The sequence below is a fragment of the Nymphaea colorata genome, chromosome 6 (assembly GCF_008831285.2).
Source record: "Nymphaea colorata isolate Beijing-Zhang1983 chromosome 6, ASM883128v2, whole genome shotgun sequence".
Taxonomy (NCBI): domain Eukaryota; kingdom Viridiplantae; phylum Streptophyta; class Magnoliopsida; order Nymphaeales; family Nymphaeaceae; genus Nymphaea; species Nymphaea colorata.
In genome coordinates, this window is record NC_045143.1 from 2,047,147 (window position 1) to 2,068,939 (window position 21,793).

The 21,793-nt window shown below is 39.0% G+C and overlaps 3 protein-coding genes across 4 annotated transcripts; 2 read left to right on the plus strand and 1 right to left on the minus strand.

Moving 5' to 3' along the window:
* Nucleotides 1-693: 693 nt before the first annotated feature.
* Nucleotides 694-5,299, plus strand: LOC116255631 (MA3 DOMAIN-CONTAINING TRANSLATION REGULATORY FACTOR 2). Of its 2 annotated transcripts, none has more exons than XM_031631503.1 (4): nt 694-818; nt 1,487-2,282; nt 2,923-3,017; nt 3,328-5,299. In XM_031631503.1, exons 2-4 carry the CDS (start codon nt 2,057-2,059, stop codon nt 5,164-5,166), a joined length of 2,160 nt encoding a protein of 719 aa, XP_031487363.1. In that variant the 5' UTR covers nt 694-818; nt 1,487-2,056; the 3' UTR covers nt 5,167-5,299. The 2 variants fall into 2 exon arrangements, with proteins under 2 accessions (XP_031487363.1, XP_031487362.1); XM_031631502.2 differs by having other exon boundaries at nt 748-888.
* A 2,366-nt stretch (nt 5,300-7,665) lies between these two features.
* Nucleotides 7,666-9,626, minus strand: LOC116255371 (uncharacterized). The gene is made up of 2 exons (XM_031631158.2): nt 8,621-9,626; nt 7,666-8,539 (listed from the first exon to the last, which is right to left on the minus strand). The coding sequence occupies exons 1-2, from the start codon at nt 9,342-9,344 to the stop codon at nt 8,145-8,147; spliced, it is 1,119 nt and encodes a 372-aa protein (XP_031487018.1). The 5' UTR covers nt 9,345-9,626; the 3' UTR covers nt 7,666-8,144.
* A 7,132-nt stretch (nt 9,627-16,758) lies between these two features.
* On the plus strand, nt 16,759-21,455 carry LOC116256688 (plant cysteine oxidase 2-like). Its single transcript, XM_031633099.2, has 5 exons — nt 16,759-17,848; nt 19,835-19,953; nt 20,151-20,310; nt 20,575-20,817; nt 21,024-21,455. Exons 1-5 carry the CDS (start codon nt 17,635-17,637, stop codon nt 21,131-21,133), a joined length of 846 nt encoding a protein of 281 aa, XP_031488959.1. The 5' UTR covers nt 16,759-17,634; the 3' UTR covers nt 21,134-21,455.
* Nucleotides 21,456-21,793: the final 338 nt, after the last annotated feature.

The following is a 21,793-nucleotide window of genomic DNA, read 5'->3' on the forward strand; positions in this document are numbered from 1 at the left end:
ATAATCTCTCTCTATTTAAAACAAATCCATGACTTAACGCTCACTGGCAAGCCTCTGACTGGTAAAACTCTTGGAAGACTCATTCTCATTATCTGTGCAACCAACTGTTCCATTTTGTCAAAAAATACGCTACTGTGAAACTTGGGCATGTTCTTGGCTGCATCATAAAGTCACATAAGATTTTCTTTGAGCAGTTTATGTAAAATCCTCTAACTAATGACCCGGTTGCGCAAGATCGACTCTGAATCTATTCACGCAAGCATGCGCACAGACATTCAGGCTCCTGTCGACATTGACTGAAAACATCTCTGGTTCAGGTTTATTCGGGATCGAAACTCCATAAGATTGTCAGATTCAGCTGTATAGAGCAAGCAAGGGGCTATGGCTTCAGGTGCATCATTTTCTTGCTTGTAAAATCTGTCCCGTCTCCAAGAAGGCGTAGGTCCAATGTTCTCTTATGTGTCTATCAGAATCGGGTTTACTCCTTTCGGGTCGGGTAAAAAGGGGGGGATCCAGATACACCTCTCCACAAAGCATGCAATGAGACGGTTCAAAACGTCATTTCTGTCCATGACCTAGTCTTCGACGGTTCTTTTGGAAATCCCACATCATCTGACCAAGCACTTTTCCTAAGAATAAGGGTGTAGTTAGTTATTAACGGTTGAAGCGGGCGCGCCCATTAGACTGATCCAATCCGTCTTCTCTCTCCATCTCTTCTGGGATCCACGAGAATTCACTCTTTATCTTACAAGAAATCACTTTCTTTCTCTCTCTTAATCTCTCCGACGATTCAAGACAATTCACTCTTCATCTGATAAGTAATCTCTCTCTCTCTCTCTCTCTCTCTCTCTCTCTCTCTCTTTGAGGAAGAACACTGGAGTGAACGAAGTAAGATAATCTTCTTCCTTCTTTCTTCTTTTAAGTTAGTTTCCATAGTTGGTTTATAGATCTTGTTGAATGTTGAGTCGGGCTAATACATATTTTTCTTCAAAAAAGAATTCTACAATTTCTATTTCATCTTTAATTGGGAGTTGGGTCACCCTTTTCTCCATTTCATTTTTCAACTGTAGTAATAATTTCATGGACGATGCGCTGTTTTCTCTTCCCTAATGATCTGATCCTTGCCTGCTTCGAACGTGGTTCGAGTGATAGAAAATCTTGTTTGGAAATAAGATTGTTTTGGTGCACAAGGAAAAGTTCCATTTGTTCATGGACATGTGAAAATCTAATTCTTGTCAGGGGGAAGGGCATGAAAATTGATGCCTTTCTGGTAGATATGGAAGGCTTAGATACTGAACACTTGGTTTTTCTGAAACTTTTTCTCTTTCTTGGTACCAAAGTATAAAATGGCGTTTTCTTCGTATCCTATTTTCTTATCGTTTCCCACTTCCAAACTCATCCTTGAGACTACAGGGCGAAAGACTTTTTTCTTTTATTAAAAGCTGGCTTTATTTCTTGCTGATAATTTCAACTTGGTTGATTTCAGGTCTATCTTTATTGGTAAAGATCTTGATTCAAGGCGGTCAAGCTTGCCAGAAAGAGAAGGAAATTGTTAACAGTGAATTGGCTTGAGTTGGTCTCTTTCGTATGGCTGTTTCGACCTCAATTTTGTTGAATACACCCTTGTATTCACATGCTTATGAGATGTGAATTGAGGCTTTCAGAATAAGTGTGGTAACCCCAACCAGAATTATCTTCTGACTGTTGGGGTTCAAATTCTTATCGCATTCCCAAGAAATGCACGTTCACAGGTTCTTTCCAGAGCTCACCCGTCTCACTGAACCGAGATTATAGTTTTGAAGATTCTGACAACAGAATAAACGACCAGTTCTCTTCAGATGAACCAAAATATACGAACTGATCATAAAGATGGTCATTACTGAATGATGGTTGAACTGATCGGATATCTTTTCTGAATAGTAAAGCATTCCTAGCAGCTACAGTTGATGGTTTTAAGAAATTGTTATTCTTTGGTGTCCTTGGACACCGCTCTAGCAAATACAGAAATTTAGGTTGGTCTTAACCTGTTCAGTGTTTCCCTCTTAATTTTTCAAAAATGGACTTCAGCGACGGGTTTATATCAAAAGAACATCAGGAACTGCTCAAATCGGCTTGTGAAAGCATAGATCCATCATCTGTTTCTCCTTTGGAAGTTTCTAGGACTCCCAGAACACCTCGAGAGTACCATGCAAAACACGAGTCTAGCACAGAGAGTCCTAAGGGAAGTGTACAGAAGCATGACAGACACTCTCGGACTGGAAGAGATGGCCGTCCAAAGAAAGGTACATAAATCTCCACCTTTGTCCTACAGCTATTCCGTTGTGTTCTTCTGTTTCATGAGAAAACTTGCACATTTTCAATGCCTGTGTTTCTTAATTTTCTCAGCATCCTTCAGTTGGAAATCACAACTTTACTGGAACGTAAGAAAGTACCAGAGGTGGAAATAAATCTCACTTGAGGTCGCACATACACAAATTCTCTGATTCTGACAATACAGAACACAGCATCTGTTTTCCCAGTTGTAATTGCACATCTCATCTGTTTCCAATGCTAAAGTGCGCGTCCTTTCAAAAGTTTGGCTGCTAAATTGGATTATTTCATTCTCCAATGAGTATTTCCCTTGGGAATCAATTAGGACTGACTGATCATATTTACTTATACATTATTCCTCCAAGTAATTTATCTTGCCTTCCCTTGAAACTTACACTATCAGCGTCCCCATTTTGAAGGGTTCCTTGCTTCCACTTGGACATGCATTTTATCTGGGATGCAAGAGGTTACTGACATGTTCCTTTTCTCTTTTGGTTCAATTTCTCTATGAGAACAAAACTCAAGTGTATGAACCTGTTTCCTCTTATATAATATGAAGATGCATATAGCAGAGAGAGTGTTTATTGCTGAATACTTACACTACCATGGCAGGTGGCTCGGGTGGTAAAGGCACATGGGGAGGATTACTTGACCCAGAGGATGGCTACTTTCTTGACCCAAATGATCCAAACTATGACAGCAATGAGGTACCTTAATATCCTCACCAGAAGTTTTACACATTGGAACACACACCCCAAATGTTGAGGAAGATCAACTACTGCATGCATGACATTGGAACATGCACCCAAATGCAGAGGAAAATTAACTGCTGCATGCATGACTCGTTCAGATCATGAAAAATGATGTGAACTAAACAGCATTCCCAGCATATACATGAATAGAGCAGAATGAAGTGCGAGAAATTCGCCCCCACAGGATTTACGATTCCATTTGTGCAAGTTTAATAATCTTTTTGTGTTTGAGATAGAAAGCAGTAAAGATACTCTTTCTTTGCAGGAAATTAACCAAATGAACGACAAAGCTTTTGCAAGTGCCCTCGAGGAGTACAAGGGGAAGTCAAAAATAATAATTGAGGAGTATTTTGCCACTGATGATATTGCTGCAGCTGCTAATGAACTAAAAGAACTTGGTTTTCCCAGTTTCGTCCATTATTTTATTAAGAAGCTCATCTCAATGGCAATGGATAGGCATGACAGGGAGAAGGAGATGGCAGCTGTTCTGTTGTCCACATTATATGCAGATGTTATTGATCCTCCTCAAGTGTATAAAGGTTTCAGTAAGCTGATCGAGTCAGCGGATGATTTGGCAGTAGACATACCGGACACAGTGGATGTGCTAGCCCTGTTCATTGCTCGAGCCATAGTTGATGATATACTCCCACCGGCCTTCTTGACAAAGCATTCAAGTTTCCTCCCGAAGGAATCAAAAGGAATGGAAGTGATAAGAAGGACAGAGAAGGGCTATCTTTCAGCACCACTGCATGCAGAGGTAGTAGAGAGGAGGTGGGGTGCCAGCAAGAGCAAGACAGTAGAAGCTGTCAAGGCAAAGATAGGTGACCTTCTGATTGAGTATGTAGCAAGCAAGGACAAGGCAGAGGCATGCAGATGCATTAAGGATCTAAAGGTCCCTTTTTTCCACCATGAAATAGTCAAGCGAGCATTCATTATGGCAATGGAGAGGAGGAGTGCAGAAGGTCCTATTCTTGACTTGCTCAAGCAAGCCTTTGACGAATGTGTGATAAATTCAAGCCAGATCTCTAAAGGAGTTGGTCGGCTAATCGACACTGTTGATGACTTGTCACTTGATATCCCCAATGCAAGAGAACTTCTGCAATCTTTGATATCAAAGGCAGCATCTGAAGGCTGGCTGTGCACTTCCTCCCTCGGGCCTTTTCCTCCACAGACAGGAAGGAAACTAGAGGATCATAGAGCTCAAGCCTTCAAAAAGAAGGCCATCTCGATAATCCGTGAATACTTCTTATCAGGTGACACGTTTGAAGTGATCAGCATATTGGAATCAGAGGAAGATCTCAATTATACAGGATTGAGAGCTCTTTTTGTGAAGAAACTTATAACTTTGGCGATGGAAAGGAAGAACCGAGAGAAAGAGATGGCCTCCGTTCTGCTTTCTTCTTTATGTTTCCCTGCAGATGAAGTTGTCAATGGCTTCGTCCAGTTGATTGAAGTTGTGGAAGACATAGCACTGGATGTGCCTGTTGCAGTTGAGCATCTAGCGCTGTTCATAGCAAGAGCAGTAGTGGATGAAGTCCTCGCTCCCCAACAAGTAGAAGAGATTGCTAACCAGATGACACCGAATCAAGAGGCAGTTGGTAGCAGAGTGCTTCACATGACAAGATCATTACTAGCTGCTCGTCTATCTGGGGAGCGGATTTTGAGATGCTGGGGTGGTGGAACTACCAAAGGCACTGGCTGGACGATAGAGGACGTGAAAGAAAAGATCATCAACTTACTGGAAGAGTATGAGAGTGGAGGTGACTTGGCAGAAGCATGCCGCTGCATTCGTGAAATAGGGATGCCATTCTTCCATCATGAAGTGGTGAAGAAGGCACTGGTAATGGCAATGGAGAAGAAGAAGAAGCAGCAAGAGAGACTGTGGAGGCTGCTCGATGAATGCTATGGGATTGGCATAATCACCAGCAACCAGATGACCAAAGGCTTCTCAAGGGTGGCAGAGTGCATGGAAGATCTGAAGCTGGATGTGCCGGATGTGGCAGAACAGTATGGCAGTTATGTAAAGAGGGCCAAGTCTGCAGGGTGGCTGGACGACTCTTTCTGTGAAGGCAAAACAGGGAATGTTCAGGAAAATGGATTCTGATCACGGACAAAATGAGCCATGGTTTCATCATTATGCAGATTCTCTTGTTGTTGTTTTAACTTTTAATTCTAGATCGGGTTTCTATGGATGGCTGAATAGATGAGATTTGTAACAATACAATTACTGAAATAAATATGGCTTCCATATTCCATTTGATCACGAAAACTACCTCCAATAAGCTTGACAACGGCAATTAAGTATATGGCAGAACGCCGGAGCGCCAGTTGATTGCAGTAGAAAGAAAGGAAGTTTCATTAATGATGGAGAAAAAAAAAACGCATATGTGGGTCAAAAACACATTTTCTGCAGTTTAACCACGGTTATTTGAATCCAAATGAGTAAATGAGTTAAAATAACTAGAACATCCTCAAATTTTGTTCACTGTTGGAGGCTTTTATATTCCTTATTCTCTTCATCTTTTCAACTTCGTGGTCGCGTAGAGTTCAATAGCTCCTGCTTCTTCATCCACGCATTTGTTCTTCAAGTAAAGAAGCTACAGATGGATCATTTTTTTCCTCGACCATGGCAACCTTAACCACGTTGCGTCTTCTTTATTTATGGGCAGAAGTAATGTTCCTGGTGAACAACAAGCTTTATGGAGGACAACCCTTGAACCCTTCTAAGCAATCATGAAAAATTTAACTGCATTTTTTACAGCATCGAAACGTTAGCGTACTTTATTTTTTGGTCCCGAAATCTTGGTGGAAGTTCTTAAGCATCTAGCAGACAAAGAGAAAGCTCCACAAAGGATTCATGTCCTAAATGGAGGGAAGGAGCTGATAAAAGAGGTTATGGTGTTCTCCGAAACTACAAGAAGGAGCTCCCGTCCTTGCATGTTTCGGACCATTATGTTCAACCGTCGATGAATGAGAGTGCAGATATGCACAAGAATTGAATCTCTCTTTAGAGTCTCAAAAGCGTGTTGTCTAAGATCTAAATCCGCACAAGGGCCAACGAAAAAAGTCGTAAAACTTCCAAGAAGATTTACACGAGGTGTGTTAATTATTTCTCAGAAACTTCATCTATGGGTGCAACTATGAAGCTGCCAAGTTGACAGAATATAGCAAGTTTGAGACCCACCATTGCACATATCTTTCTGCAAGGGACAGGACCAGATTTGAGGTTTCGCAACAATGAAACAAACTAATAAATCGTTAACATTTACCCCATTTATCCTGCAGTAAACAATTTCACTCTGTGAAAAAGGAGCTCACGTACTCTCTCTTTCTCTCGCTTCATTGAGCTTTTAACCTTCGTCTTTTCCATTCCCCTTGGCATTCCAAATTCGCTTCTCGTATCTCGTTGCACCAAAAAGTTTAAACTCCAATAATAACAATGGGGGTGGATAACATTGGCTAGTTGTGGAGCTGGTGGGCCTCTTTACAGGAGGCTCTATACCGTCGCCTTTTCACTTCTTCCTCGAGCATGGCGCATATACAAGCAGGATAGCAAATAGTTTCCGCCCGGTTGGAGCCGCATAATTAGAACTGCTATCATTAAACCTACTCGATCATGTTACGGTCTCATATAAGCTTTTTTATGACGACATACACCAAGTGACATGTTGAAAGTTTGCCAAAAAAAATTGAGCTGAGTGCTGTCACCTACAGGGACAGCCTTAGCGTATTGATAGGGATAAGTGAAGTGCTGCCACCTACTGAGACAGCTTTAGGGAATAGTTGATCAGTGTTTCATGAATCTGCTTAAAAAAATAAATTAAATTTATAAAACAATAAAAATAATTGTTTTATAAACCTGCTTCAATCTTGGGCACTCGTAATAGCACTCACAAAGTACTGCAATCTTGGGCACTCGTAATAGCACTCACAAAGTATTTCAGCAGCCAGACGAGCCGCAGCAGATTTCTTTAAATAAAAACAGAAAAAGTCCTTTATTGATCGAAAGAAAGTCCATACACAGTAGCCTATTCTCAAGCAAATTTCACATCCGCATGTTCCTCGTGTTGGTTTTGTCGACGGGCAATATATCTGAGCACAACGCTGCATCAGGATGTAACACATTAAGCTATGAAAATCACCAAAAGGACCGGTGCCGACAAGATATAGAGAGATGCAAAGGGAATGGCTGAATCGAAAGACGAGTGCTGTTGCTTTTGACACATATTGTGGTCACCATTTATCATGTGCCGCTTCAGACGCAAGTTTATCATCTGCCATTTAGGAATTCCCAAACTGATAACCAGCAAAAATATCTGGGCACTCTTGATTTTGTCATCAAGACAGTGAGGTCTAATTTGCATGCACTTTGACACTTGCAGCGTACACGACTCATTCGCCGAAGCAAAAGCAGCAAGTAAAAACAATAACAAATATATGGGAAAGCAGCCACCTACCAGCGCACAGCATATCTCGTTTATGTTACTTTTACAATTCATCCGACCTACTGTTCTTATTTTGATTGACAAGCTGAAGGAAGGCGAAGTCCTTCATACCCTTAGTATTCAAAGGAACTTCTGTGATGCTAGAAAAGAAACAAACAAAATGCAAAGATAAATTCATTAGAAAATTGACAAAAACAGTAGTTTTTCTTCCCAAAATTGAAGGAATGAACGAGAAAATGGGAGCTACATGGCACTCCAGAATGTGGAATCCAGAGTAACATACATTAATAAATATTGGATGCTCCAAAATACAATAAAAAAATGGCAGCAAAAGCTCAAGAATAACGTCAACACGCTGAAAATATTTTCCGCCACATGTGCGTTTTCTCAGTTCCCATATACGATTCATCACTTGAAAGAACTAATATTGCCATCATTTGAGGTACCTTTCCGACTATTATGGGCTGCTACAATCAAAATTAATGGGCCCATTTTGAATGCATTTTGGAAACTAATATCCAGTTACCATCTTCCTCACCACATGCATTGTCTTCAACACTTCCATGTTAGTCATTAAGCCACTGAATAACCTTGAAGAGATTCTCATCTGCATTGACATTTTTTCTTAACTACTTTGTTACGAAGCACCAGTAGCCAATCTCAAGCTCTTAATTACATCTGCAATAGAGCATCCCAGCTTTGTCTCTACCACCAAGTTCTTAACAACCTTCTGCATGAACTTTATTTCATCATGAAATTCAGGATGTAAAACTAAACATAAGAAATGCTGATCTATCACCATCCCTAAAGCACTTACAACTGTTTCAAGTGACGGTATCCACTTACAAGCTTCCAGCTTTTGTTCCAGCGATGAACTACGGGTAGCTGCTTCAGGAAACCTTGAATATTTTTCTAACCACTTTGACAGATATTTCAGAAAATTTAGGATCTCCGCTGGTCCCAATCCAGAAACTGCCGATGATAGTACAAGACCATCATGAGAAGAAGCCAACAAGTAGTGCAAGCAAATTTCTGCACCACAAAAACCATCATAAGCAACTGAAAGGCGCACAGCGGCATTCTTCAAGACTGAAACAGGTGGTGAACTCTTACTCGAGTCCTTATGTCCAAGCTTCCTGCTCGCCTTCTCAATGTGTGACAATGCTTTGCTTTCCCACTCCCTTTTAACACTTAATATGCTCAAATCATCACGAGAAGAAGATAACAAGTATCTCAAAATGAACAAAAGGTCTGAAGATTGGAGATCAGGCACATACTGAATGCACAGAACTACCAATTCTGCTCTGTGATTATGGACCAGTTTCTCGGCTAAATCTGGGCATGAAGAACGGGTAATCAGTCCTCCACAAAGAATCGTCCTCAAGAGCTCCCATAAATCAAAAGTAACACAATTCTCAACAATCAAAGACATCACCGATTGACCAACAACCATCCCTACCTTCTCAATTAGCAAATAAGTGTAACTGGGATCACTTGACTTCATCTCCGAAGAAGCAATACCGACTTCTGACATGGTCTTCTCCAGAAACGAATTCAGCATCTCTAGAAATAACTCTCTCGTGAACAACTTAGGCTTCTTCATTTTACGTTTCAAGTTTTTGATGAACTTGTTTCCCAATTCGATGACTTTCGAATCCTTCTCTGAAATTTCCCAACCGACCATCCGTCTTAACAGATACCCACCATCCGAATCCTCGTTCTCAGGCTTCAACCGACCGAATATATCGTTAGCGTTCAAAACAATCGGAAATTTGGTAGGGTTTTCGCTCGAACCTTTTTCGGCCGAAGCCCGTATAATCGTTTCCAGCAACGACATACCTTAAAATGTTATCGGAAATACCCAAAGAGCTCTACAAAATCGAGATGAGTATCGATTTCCTACGAGACAGTGTTACACTAGGAAAAATTCTACCAACGAAACTCCCAAAAATGAGAAAAAACTCTACAGCACATTCTGATTCTTCAGTTCAAGCAAACGGAAAAGAAAGCCAAGGGTCGAGCATAAAAAGAGATTACGGGAAACCACGTCGAATGGACACCGAAGGGGAGAGCACCTCGTACCTTGCTTCGTTCCTCCCGAATGAGATAGAGGAAGTTAGGGTTTTACAGCTATATATGCGAGGGTTCTCATTCAAGACTAGTAATTTACAAAAGCCCTCATAATTATTAAAAAAAAACCCATTCAGCTCGTTCTACGGCATGTGAAGTGGTTGTAGCAGAAAAGAAAATCAGATGTAGATTATCGTTGGATCGAGTTTGACTCAGAACCGATCCATATTGAAACTGATTTGGTGTTAAAAGAATTTTTTTGGAGTAGGAATCAGAACGCCTGTTTTAGATGAGAGTCCACAAATTTATTGGTAACTTTTTGTGAAACTCTTGGTGGTTTGGGCAGTTGGAATACTTTGATAGGCTTATATAAACATAAGCAGATTCATAAAATATTATAATTATGTATCTATAAATCTACCCAAAATTTTAAAACAAATTCATAAAACACTCATAAATTGTTCTATTTGCTAAACAACCTCTAGTTTTGAGATATTTTCATTGGACAGGACAATTTGTTGTTGATACAAACGGCCTCCCTACTTTTGATGCTTTGAAGTACCATCCTCACTATACTTCAACTTGTGTATTAGTGACATCCTTTTTATAGTGCATGAGATCGAAATCCCTTCCATTCAAAATAGAGTCTGGCCACCTACCAGCCCCCACTTCAAGTGATTGCCTAACTATTTACACAAACATTTAATAAAGAGGAAGGTTGTGCTTTTGGGGAACACATGTTAAATTACATGAAGTAAAAAAGTCATATTGTTTTATGAAATATGAAGTGATTGTTAATACTATTTTCTAAATCTAGCAATCAGATGTGAGTCATTATACTGAAATACGTATCAGACAAGAAAATCATGCTTTAAATGCATGTTATAGGAACATACATTCTGAGAACATAAAGTTCCCTCTACTAAACATCCTCTTGTCTATTATGAGACACTAGATAAAATTGGGATGATATAAAGAGAATATTGGCATGACCCCTGCACAAGGAATGGTGTTAAACGTCCTCTCAAGGAACTTGCTATGACCGAATACTAAATAGATGTCTAGGGATTTCATATGACAATTATGCTTTGGATGTCCATATTACATGGTAAACAATAGCTTTCTAAGTTTCAATAGGCTTTTGATTGCTTGAAACGTTTAGCTAGTAGGGAAAAAGCCAGTTTTGGCAAAATAACGAACCAGTTGGGTTTGAATCGAATAAGATCTTTTTGATTTCATGTGGGCTAACTTCATTAATTTGCTTTCCTTTCAATATTGAATGGATAAGAGGGGTTATACTAGCAGAAAAATATAAAAGTAGCTCTTGTGACAAAGGCACATAATATCTTGGCAGCATTCAAGTGACACATGCAGGCACAACAATTCCCAAACGATAAGGCACATTATTCTTCATAAGCTTTATTTTTTAAAATAATTTAAATTACTTGTTAGAAAGTAATCTTTTGTATATATTGAAGTATTGAAGATCCAATTTCATGATTAAGAACCTTATATTTTGAGATCCATGAAATATTCCAAAGTTTCGGAGAACTACCTGGTGCAAAAAAGTTATTGCCCCAGAACGTTTTAATCTTTATAGAAAAAAATTTTCTAATCCATGTTAGAAAAACTAATGATCTAAAATCCAAAGATTTAAAATCTCAAATCACCTCAGATCTAGTCGATTTCTCTAATAATCAAATGCACCTTTATGAACTTTTCCTTAGTCTGGCACCTACTGCTTTCCCTTTTGAAGCTAGACAAGCAAGAGAGGGGCATGGCATCATATGGGTAAAGATGGCTCAGCTTCTAACCAAGCCAACACTTGGACCCACATTCAATTATCATTTGTCTTAACTAAGCCAAGTTTGTATCCAACAAACTTTTTTGATATTAATATTTGATTGGCAACTCTTTAACATCAAATCATGATCTTATAATGAACTACGGAGCTATGCGGATTTTGCTAAGATCAAACTATTAGGCGTCGCTTCTTGAGCTCTAGAACTTTGATTAGGTCCAAACAGCCTAAATCTCCTTATATAGAGTATATTTTCTACAAAACTATGGGCTAGTACGGAATGAAATTAAAAAAAAAAGAATAAGAAAGAAAGTTAGGGTTAGGCAGACCCCTGTCACATTAATTATATATACATAACTTGAATAACTTTATTGCTTTTCAATCAACTTGAAGATCTTAAGCCAATTCCCTAGTTGGCTGTATGCATGTGTTAGAGTTAAAAGGATCCTTAGGCTTCTCTTTGTTTAGCATAGCTTTCTGTCAGAACAAGTTATTCTGTCATAAGAAATTATGAACCGTAAGAAACAATACAAGTAAAAGAATAAACAAAGCTCCACATCAATAAATGATATCTTTTTTAGCTGCGCACTTCCATGACAAAGTTCCATCTGATCTACTTGAATGTTAAATGATATCTTTTTTAGCTGCGCACTTCCATGACAAAGTTCCATCTGATCTACTTGTATGTGATTGCATTTTGTTATCAAAATTTAAATTCATGAAATTGAAACCAATAGGCCCTTAGGTGTCGTTTGGCAGCAAGGACATTCAAGGAGTGTCTAATGAATCTGCCCTAAATATCAGAGCAGATTCATGGAACTAGTACTAAACTCTGTTCTAATATTTGGGACGGATTCATTGAACACTCACTGGGTGCCGTTGGGCCAAATGAAAGTAGCATGGGTACTACCCTTACTCTTGTCGACATGTGTTATGTCTTTGAGGGTAGGGAATTAGCCTTGAGGTTTTACACTGGCAAGCGACAAAGTCTCTCGACCCCGATGTGGTTCCTTCAGTGAAAAGTCTGAAAACAAAAAGTGCTCCCCCAACCAAGTGCATATAATTCTCTATGTGTGATGCTAGGTACCAATGGATGGAAAAGACCCAAAGGGGTTTAACCAAGTACATGGGCCTTGACTATTAGCTTAGCGGTCATGGTTCAAATTCTATAGGTGCCCAATGAGACACATCAAAAGGGTTTTACATTTGCTCCTAAGAAGATTTTACAAGTTGGCCCTTCAACTCATCTAAAAAGACTAGAGTTGAAAAAAAAAAGGTAACTAAAATTTTAACTAGATATCCATCTCTCAAGTCCAAACAACCAAACAATAATGTGTGTGTGAGAGAGAAAGAGGGAGATCTATGCGATGTGGGTCCAACTCAACTCATAGTTTCTCACCAATATCTTGCGAGTATCACGATTTTGGTATGTTTTTTCATTTTATCGTTTTTGAGACTGGAGAAAACTATGCTCGAGCGGAAAGATTTTGGTTGCTTGCCTGATAGCATAAAACCCTGAGGCTAATACCTTAATCCTTACAGCCTATGCTTATTTTGGCTTATGCGAGAAGTAGCACCCATAAAAATCCAACTAGAGTTTGGCCGCTTGTCTGCTGCTGGATCGACCAACTACACCAAACCCCTTGGGGCACGTATTTGCCATGTTGCCTTTGAGAATATTACGAAGATTTTGCAAACCCGAAAGATTTTTCCACTTCATCATCTTTCTAATCTATGTTCTCATATGCTTTGACATATGGGCCCCTTCAAGGATTAGCTCGATTACGATTTCAGATGCGATGATTTAAGCTCATTAGCTTTTCGAATTTACTTTTGGAAATTAAGTCTTTTTGATTCCTCTCAATTTAGGGTGTTCATCAGATGAGTTGGGCCAGCTTGACCGTTAAAAGACTCAAATATCGTAGATGTAAGGTTAGTAAAGCTTAAACAACCCAACTTTTCCTTGAATTGAACTCGACTTGTTAATGAAAAAAGTGAGTTTTGAGTTTAGTTTTTGACTTGAACTCAACCCTTTCAATAAACAAGTAAAGCTTAAGTATGTAGAGTTGCTGTTCACCCCCAATCGCAATCTGGTCTGACTCTTTTACATCCTATAATGCTTAAAAGTAGGTCACACTTAGTGGTTATGTGACAACAACAGCAAGGTATAAAAAATTTTTTCCTGTGTATTACAAGTAAAACTAGATCTCAAGTGAAAGCAATCACTACAAGTACAGGATTCAATTTCACATACTTGTTTTGCCCTTCTGGATTGACAAAGTAGATAAGTTATTATTTAGGAGTCGATGAAATAGTAATTGTTTTTCCATGTGAGGAGGAGCCATGTGATTCCAAATCCCACTATTTTGGCTTTTAGACGCACCAACTTTCTCCTTGGCTCGAAATGGTTGATACCGTGATTGGAAGTTGTTTCTATTGAGTAAGGAAAGTGAATGCTTTAGTATGAAAAAATGAAAATGAAATGAGTGGCTCCCTTACTTCCCAAACGTTGGTTTTAGGTTTCTCGTGAGAAAGATGGGTTACTCCTCAAAGATTACACTTGAAGTTTTCTTCTTCTTAAGAATGTCAGATCATCTACGAGAGTGGGACATCTTTATATTATCCAGCAAAAGAAAGGAAACCTAAACAAATTGCGATCAGCTGGCTCATAGTGCGGCGCAGTTAATCGCACCAAATGACTTTGGCAGTACACTTAATAATATATTGATAAACAAATGAGTGATTACAGCTGCATTCGCTGCAGCACACAGTTCAACCTACACATGGAAACAGCTCTGGATCCTGAGGGCAGGAAGAAAAGGGAGCTTCAAGATCTGAAATATTTCTTTCTGCTCACTGAGACCATAGGAGCATCACATAAAAAGCTAAAGATCTTAGATGCAGTCTACTGAAAATCTCTGGTTTAGAATTTTCTGGTAATATTGTCCTTGCAATAAATGGCGATCGGACTCGCCTAAAGTTTCTCTCTCTAAATTAGACCCCATTTAAGTTGTTTGGCTCCGGAGAGTTTGTCGTTATAAAAGAAAATAAAGACATCATGTGACACGGAATTTCTTGCATCCCTCGATATAACAATTTGCCGGTTTTGGGTAGCCATAATAATTCAAGATGATGATAGAATTCCACACCCTACCCGCACAATTTGAAGGGCATGAATTTCAAGCTTTCGAAATTCCTTGTTGCGTTCTGAAACAATTTGACACCAGGGACGATTTGGCTTTGCTTTGCACCAAGATTTAAACTAAATTCCTATTGAAGTTGCACTGCTATCGTTATTAAGAGAGCAAATCACGTAATGCTGAAATCCCATTTGATAAAACTGAATTGATTGGCTATCAGGCCTGGTGACAAGACGGGTTATGTTCAAGACGTTTGAGGTTTGAATTCCCATGTTTCATGTTTGTTTGAGGGTGTTATTCTTCTCGTATATAAATGCTCGTAAGTACGACACTCGAATTGAATATTGTACTATAGGTTCACCCATGCTCCTAAACAAGCCATAACATTGGAAGCATAAGAGTTTACTTTGGGGGTTTTATGCCGAAAATAGTTTCCCATGAGTAAACACTTGAAAGAAAAAAAAATTGAATGACTATCAGATTATTGTAGAATACATCATAATAGAGCTGCTCAGAAAACTATTTATGAACAGGAAAAACCACAAAATCAAACAAAAGAAAATGATGAACTGAAATCACAAATATCAAAATGCTTTATTTTATATATATATATATAAAGGAAGAAGAGGTCACAGGTATAGCGTCGTTTTTACCCTCTTTTAGAGCTAGAGAGCCCAGTTACCATGAAGAAAAAGTTCCACATAAACATGAAGTCCCCAATTAAAACTAGTTAAAAGCTGAATCTGACACGCTTGAATCGGCCACTGGATTTGCCATCAATTGGACTCTCATATGCTGATTCTAGTAGCATCGGCCTTCAAATTCAAACGAAAGAGTTCTCAAAGCTAATGCAAGGGTGATACCCTTCGGTTTTGAGGCATATGGGATTCCAAGTTTGTGTCGCATATCCTTTTCTCACGGAGAGTTCAATTGATGAAAGAAAACGGTGTTCCCAAAGGTAGTTTAGAAAGATATATCTATTTATACGGACAAAGAATATGTTGGTTGAGTGACTAATGTTGAGAATTCTGGAAGGCACGGCGAACAAACATTCCAATATTGCTTACAAAAGTTTATTTAGCCAGCACAGTTAAGAAGCACGTTCAAACAACAAAGGAGTGTGAAAATTAATTTTTTTAAGATAATTTGGCCTTTTGTTTTTTAGGAGGTTGGTGCAACGGACACGGCAGAGGCTGGTAGAGTGGTTGGTGGTAAAATACTCTATCTATCAATTCTATGTGCTGCAATAGCAGAGTCACTGACATGCAAACTAAAGCGCAGCAAGGATGACACTCCGAGACACCAAAAGTATCTCATATACCATAAAAGGATGGAGGGTTGAGTGAGAGCTTCACTTCTCTTTTGAGTGTTAGGACGAAATATTCCTCACCCTTACTTAAATAACATGAATTTTTAACTATTTTAAAAATATAATTTATGTGTTTAGTTGACAAAACAAAAATGATTTTTTTTCATATCTTTTGGCAAACTCAGTTTGGATTGTCATCCAAATAATTTGTAAATGTCATTGTTTTGCTTCCAAAACGACTTTTAAAGGTGACACCTGACGACTAACTCCCTCGAAACTTCAACAGACAGAGTTTTAATTCTTAAATTTTTGGTAACTGTATTTAAGCCAAAGAATTCATTTCATTCTAACCGGAGAACTAATCGATTTTGGTTCATCATCAAAATTCTCAAGAGTTCCTTTATTTTACAGACATCTCATTTCATGCTTCAAATGGTTTTGTAAATTATAAAGATTTTTAATAGTCCCAATCCTGTCGGGCTGGATCTCTTTTGCTGTCTTAGTCCGATCATTGTTCTCAACATCACATCACCTACAATGTCTTCGTCATCCCGTTTTGAACATCATTTCTAAAAAAAATCGTTTGATGGAGATCACCTTCAGCTAACAATAAAAGTAAATAGCCTAGTGTAGTGAGTTGAGTTTCAATCTAAAAAAAAGAAGGAAAAAAAAAAACAGACAAGTTTCGTGTTTGAAAAAACACTACATATAGAGAAAACTAAACATGCATGGATTCTGGGAGTGCAATTACGTTCCAAGTGAAATTAAATGTATGAATATAAAATTAAATAAAGTATAGCATGAAATTAAATTCTTTATTATTGAATTGAAGACATGATTGGATGTTATGATTGTCGCATGTGGGGACCTAAGGATTATGAAGTCAAAATTCCTCTCTCCCTCCCTGCTTTTTTTTGTCCTTGCGACACCTAAATCCCGCTCACCCCAGCCCACCGGAAATGGAATCCATTCCTCTCCTCTCTTTCTTCAGTCTCTATTCCCTCTTCATGGCCCATAGTTTTCCAACTTTTCAATCCCCTGTCTTCGTTGGAAACTTTTTATGGCATCTTGCCTCCCTCCCTCCTCTCCCCACCTTGCACTTGCACGGCCACGTTCATCTTCTACCGAGAGATACTCCTCCGCGCAATCTCTTTCTCTCTCTCTCTCTCTAACTTTGTGTACCATACTCTTGACCAATCCCTTGACTTACTGTCTCCTAGCTGCCTGTGTTTCCATCATCAGAAAAATTCCTTCTCTTATCCCATTTTCTGGCACAACTATCCTAGTGTTCTCCCTTTTTGTTCAGTTTCTGGTTTTTCCAGGGGTACCCATTTCCAGATATCTTTTGGTGGTGTTCTAGTGTTTGTGCTGTTCTTTTTTCAAGGATTTATTATTTTGGTCTTTCTTGGTATGTTGTTTGCCAGGCTTCTGGTTTTTTTCAAGTGGTCTTTTTAGACAATCTTCAACAGAATTCTCAGATAATTGCGGGTTTCTGATGTTTTGATTGTTTCCATTTCTGACCATCTCTACCAGAAGTCTTGGTTTCCTCTAGTACCACTTCCTTTTTTTCCCCTTTCAAAAACCTGTGGAATCTGGTTTATTGGGTCCCCCTTTTTCTATTTCTTTCATTAGTTGGTTCATTTATCGAATAAGTTTGTCGATTTTCTTGTTTTTTTGACTGTGTTTTGCGTTTATCTCTAAAACTGTTGGTACCTTTCTCGAAGTACCCAACTGTTGGTTTTCTTTGCTCTGCTGCTTTTTGATTGGAGTAGTATCTTCTCGGTTTCTCGAGTTTTAGCTTTCCTCGATGAGGATTGAAAGGAACTTGATCAGTAACACAATAGACGGCTTGTATGATCTGCCGCCGAGGAAGAAGGTCTCTGATAAGAAAGGGAAAAAGCAACGCAAGAAGCAGAAGCGTGCCATGCTGAAGAAGCTCCATGAGGCATGCATTGGTGCCTTCCTTGGGCCTGGAACCATTCCTCCCTCCCATAAGATTCAGCAAATGACTTTAATTCTAGGTATCCATATAATTTGTTTTGTGATCATTTCTTCCCCTTTGTTTCAATTCTTGAATCCATGATAAAGCCAAAACTCTCAAGCATGCAAGATGCAAGCTAAATTTCCGCATAGCTGCTATTTACTGTTAATGATCCATTCATATGTGTTTCTCTTTCGTCTGCAGTTCAGTTTGACATTGTTGATAAGATAATGTGGTTATTCCTGCTAAACAACTCGCTACAAATTTGTAAATTCTTCAAGTTGGTGTAATTTCGAATTAGATTGGAGTTGTTTTTCTTGACGCTGTTTTGAGAGAAATTTAATATACCCAACTCTTTCAGTTCATTCACGGAGATCGGTCAGTATACAGTTAATGTATGTCTCTGAGTGGAAAGGATATGTGCATTCCGTCTTATTCTTGTGCCTGAAGTAATTTGTTTCACTCTTTCAATGGTGTTACAGTTGTCCAAAATTAAAAGTTCTCTATGTCCAAATGAAGTTTTTGAACTGATCACCATCCGACCTTCAACGCTTTGTAACGTAGATACGTTTTATGCAGATATTGGAGGGAGTCTCTGTTATTACCTAAAGTCACAATGCACTACAAGTTAATCAATTCTATATAACCAGTTAAGGTATAAGGAACGCAGTGAATCCTTTTTACAGCTAGACCTATTTGTTGTTTTGTGCGCCTAAGTTTAAACTAGGTGAGAGACCATTTTTCTCATTTAAAGCAAATTAAAAGACTGGTACAATGAGATGGAGTGCCACGTGTGGATTCGTTCTAGCAATGGAAGTTGATAGTGTGGAGCCATTATGCGAAACTGTTCTGCATAAGAAATTCATAAGAAATTATTGAAGTCAAATAATGATAGTAGTCTTCTATTTTTTTCCGTTAGAGGCATGGTAAAGATTTCTTGTATTTCCAAGTTGGAGATATACTGTGAAAGAAAAAAGACAAAAGCATTTTACATCGGTACATAGGATGCAGATGAGGTCATTGGTGACGCATTCTGTTGATTCCATGAACTTGCAAGAACTTTTCTACCGAGTACTTGTTTGGGACATGGAATCTCTCGGGCTGTAAGAGCATTCAAAGCCAGCATTTATTTGGCTATATTTTTGGCTTGATGAAGTCATATTTCATTTTCTATATGCAACTGTCCTGGCCTTGATCTCTGTCTTCCTCATCTTTGTGTGGATCCGTGAGTGCATACACATGTGCGTGAGAGAGATAGAGAGAAACTTTTGGGTTGGTATTGTGGGACCACGAATTATTTTGTGGTTCTATCTCCAAGATGCTGACCTTGGATTTTCCCAGTAATAATCTTGTGGTCCCACAAACACGTTTATATTTTGGTACACATTTACTTACGTCTCTCTCTCTCTCTTTCTCTCTCTAGAGTAAAGGCATGCACGGGCTTACACACACACACACTCTTGCATACATGACTTGTGGAATATTGATCTCCTAAAGTTTTAAACGTGTCCCTGCTGTTTTACCATCCTTATTTACCTGCCATTACTTACGCCATGACTTGTGGAATATTGATCTCCTAAAGTTTTAAACGTGTCCCTGCTGTTTTACCATCCTTATTTACCTGCCATTACTTACGCCTATGTGCATGCAGACCTGCATGCACATCATGTTTTGTATCTCCATGCACAGACTCACTGAGAAACATCATGTCCATTTGCACACATGTTTTGTGCATTTTAATATTGTTCCATGTAAGTATATACTACGAGCATGCATGTCAGAGTGCATGGCATATCCCTGCGTAGTGTATATATATATATAGGATTTGTGGATTTCTCTATCCAGGTTTGGATGGAGAAATACTTTGGCCTTTCACAGCATACTGCCCGGATGCGGTGTGCTCAATGATTAATCACATTCGCTCGATGCATTGCATCGTGCTGGAGATCAAGATGGCCGGGGGATTTCAGCTGCTCATAATTTTTCATCATTCATGAAAATAATTCATTAAAATGCTTTAATGCAGATGACATGAAGCCGTCAGATCTGGGGCTGAGTGAGGATATGCCATACTTTACGAATCCTATCCCTGGATTGACTCCAATGGTGACAATGATGCCTGTCTTCAAGTGTGATAACTTCTCAGTATGTTTCTTTCGCACTTTAAAAAAAAAATTTGTGACTGCACCTGTCAAACTGATGAACGGTTGTTTTTTTCATGTTTATTTTTGTCTTGCATCGATCTTCCGACGAAAGTGGGCTGGGGTGGTCTCTTTCCATTAGAGTCTGGCATCGATCTTAGTTCTTAATTTAGTGAATTCCAAGTGTTTTCTTATTTACAGATTTGCATCTTCTGCTTACCTCCGTCTGCTGTCATCCCGCTGCACAATCACCCAGGCATGACTGTTTTCAGCAAGCTTCTTTTTGGTTCCATGCACGTCAAGTCATATGACTGGCTCACTAGCATGAACGAATCAAGCGGTCCTGGAAGCGAGCTTGACTGTAAGTCTTGTTGTTAATCCTAATGATTTCTTGGATGGCAATTATGTACTCAGCATGTCTGGCATCTCAAGCAACAGAAGCTAGTATAGTAGATACCCAGGTTATTCCATCTAGCTTCTGTTTATGTTGATCATTGCATCAACATGCTGATGTTTGATTAGGTGTACTAGACAGTGTTTTGGTACAATAAGCAAACATGCATCAGCATGGGCTTGAAAATGTTGCTCCTACCTGTTTGGTGATAACGCACCCCTTGACTCACAGCCCAGGTGATGGAAATAACTGCAAGCAAGGGCAGTCCTCGACTGGCAAAGGTTCATTTTGATGGTGTTTTTACTGCAGAATGCAATACCTCCATACTTTATCCTACTACTGGAGGCAACATGCACTGTTTCCGAGCACTCGAACCATGTGCAATTCTCGATGTGCTTGGACCACCATACTCAGAAGCCGATGGCAGGGACTGCATGTATTACCGCAGCTTGCCGCTGCACCCAAGTCGCTCAGGTACGCACACCTTGCTTGACAAGTGCATGAAGAAGCACACTACGCCTTTGGCTGATAAGATTATGATATTGTCTTATAAGCTTTTTTTTTTGTCATAACCATAAGAAAAAGGGTGTTTCAGATTAGTTCCATAGTAGATTTGCTCAAGTTTTTTGATTGATATATCTAATGTTTCCTTGACCCTAGTGCGCCATTATGTGATTCAGGAGATGATGGTAGAGCACGTGGTGTTGTCTATGAGCTGCTGGAAGAGATTAAGAAGCCTGATGACTTTTTCTTTCTCGGTGCTGAATACAGAGGTCCGAGACCAATGTGAAGATACTGGAGGTGGGAAAATAAGTGTTTTTTCTCAGGGTTTAACTGCAAGTTGCTAGTTCTACACAGCTTGTGTATATACTAAAAAAAGTGGAAAAGGTAAAAGAGGGGGAGCAAAGAGGTACCTCTCTCTTTTTCTTTTCTTTTCTTCTCTTTTTTTTTTTGTCTTGCGGGCCTTGAGGTGAAGGTGTTTCCTTTTTTTTTTTTTTTTTTTTCCCTGCCGCTTTCTGTTTTTTGGTGTCTCAATGTATTAAACATTTTTGTTATCTTGACTGAAGTGGTTTTTGGTAAAAATTGTCACGTGTTGCTTGTTTCCTGGGAAATCATGAATTTATTGGCTACTAAATGTTCTAGCAAGTATGAAACGCATGACGATCATCGATGTCATCAAGGTCAAGGGATATCCTTTACTTTGGAAGATCAAGAGATACCCTTCGGAAAATTAGAAATTTTATTCCTGTAACTATATGGGTATCGTGTAGATTCATATAAAAAATGAGAAAAAAAAGTTTTACTATTTATATTAACTGGTTAAATGTGTGACTTCATTTTTAATGGTCTCAGTAAACTGTCAAAATAGCAATCACCCGAAAATACAACGTTCATTGACAGTAGGATTCCGAGGGATTGGTCCCAAGGCGGGGGTCTATTCAAAAATTGG

Bases quoted from the DNA above. Each gene is read 5' to 3' on its own strand.
- LOC116255631 (XM_031631503.1), top strand. From the start codon at position 2,057: ATGGACTTCAGCGACGGGTTTATATCAAAAGAACATCAGGAACTGCTC. The intron at 2,283-2,922 runs GTACATAAATCT...CTACCATGGCAG, and splicing joins AGATGGCCGTCCAAAGAAAG to GTGGCTCGGGTGGTAAAGGC. The intron at 3,018-3,327 runs GTACCTTAATAT...CTTTCTTTGCAG, and splicing joins CAAACTATGACAGCAATGAG to GAAATTAACCAAATGAACGA.
- LOC116255371 (XM_031631158.2), bottom strand. From the start codon at position 9,344: ATGTCGTTGCTGGAAACGATTATACGGGCTTCGGCCGAAAAAGGTTCG. The intron at 8,540-8,620 runs GTAAGAGTTCAC...TTTGTGGTGCAG, and splicing joins GCTTGGACATAAGGACTCGA to AAATTTGCTTGCACTACTTG.
- LOC116256688 (XM_031633099.2), top strand. From the start codon at position 17,635: ATGAGGATTGAAAGGAACTTGATCAGTAACACAATAGACGGCTTGTAT. The intron at 20,311-20,574 runs GTAAGTCTTGTT...CTTGACTCACAG, and splicing joins TCCTGGAAGCGAGCTTGACT to CCCAGGTGATGGAAATAACT. The intron at 20,818-21,023 runs GTACGCACACCT...TATGTGATTCAG, and splicing joins GCTGCACCCAAGTCGCTCAG to GAGATGATGGTAGAGCACGT.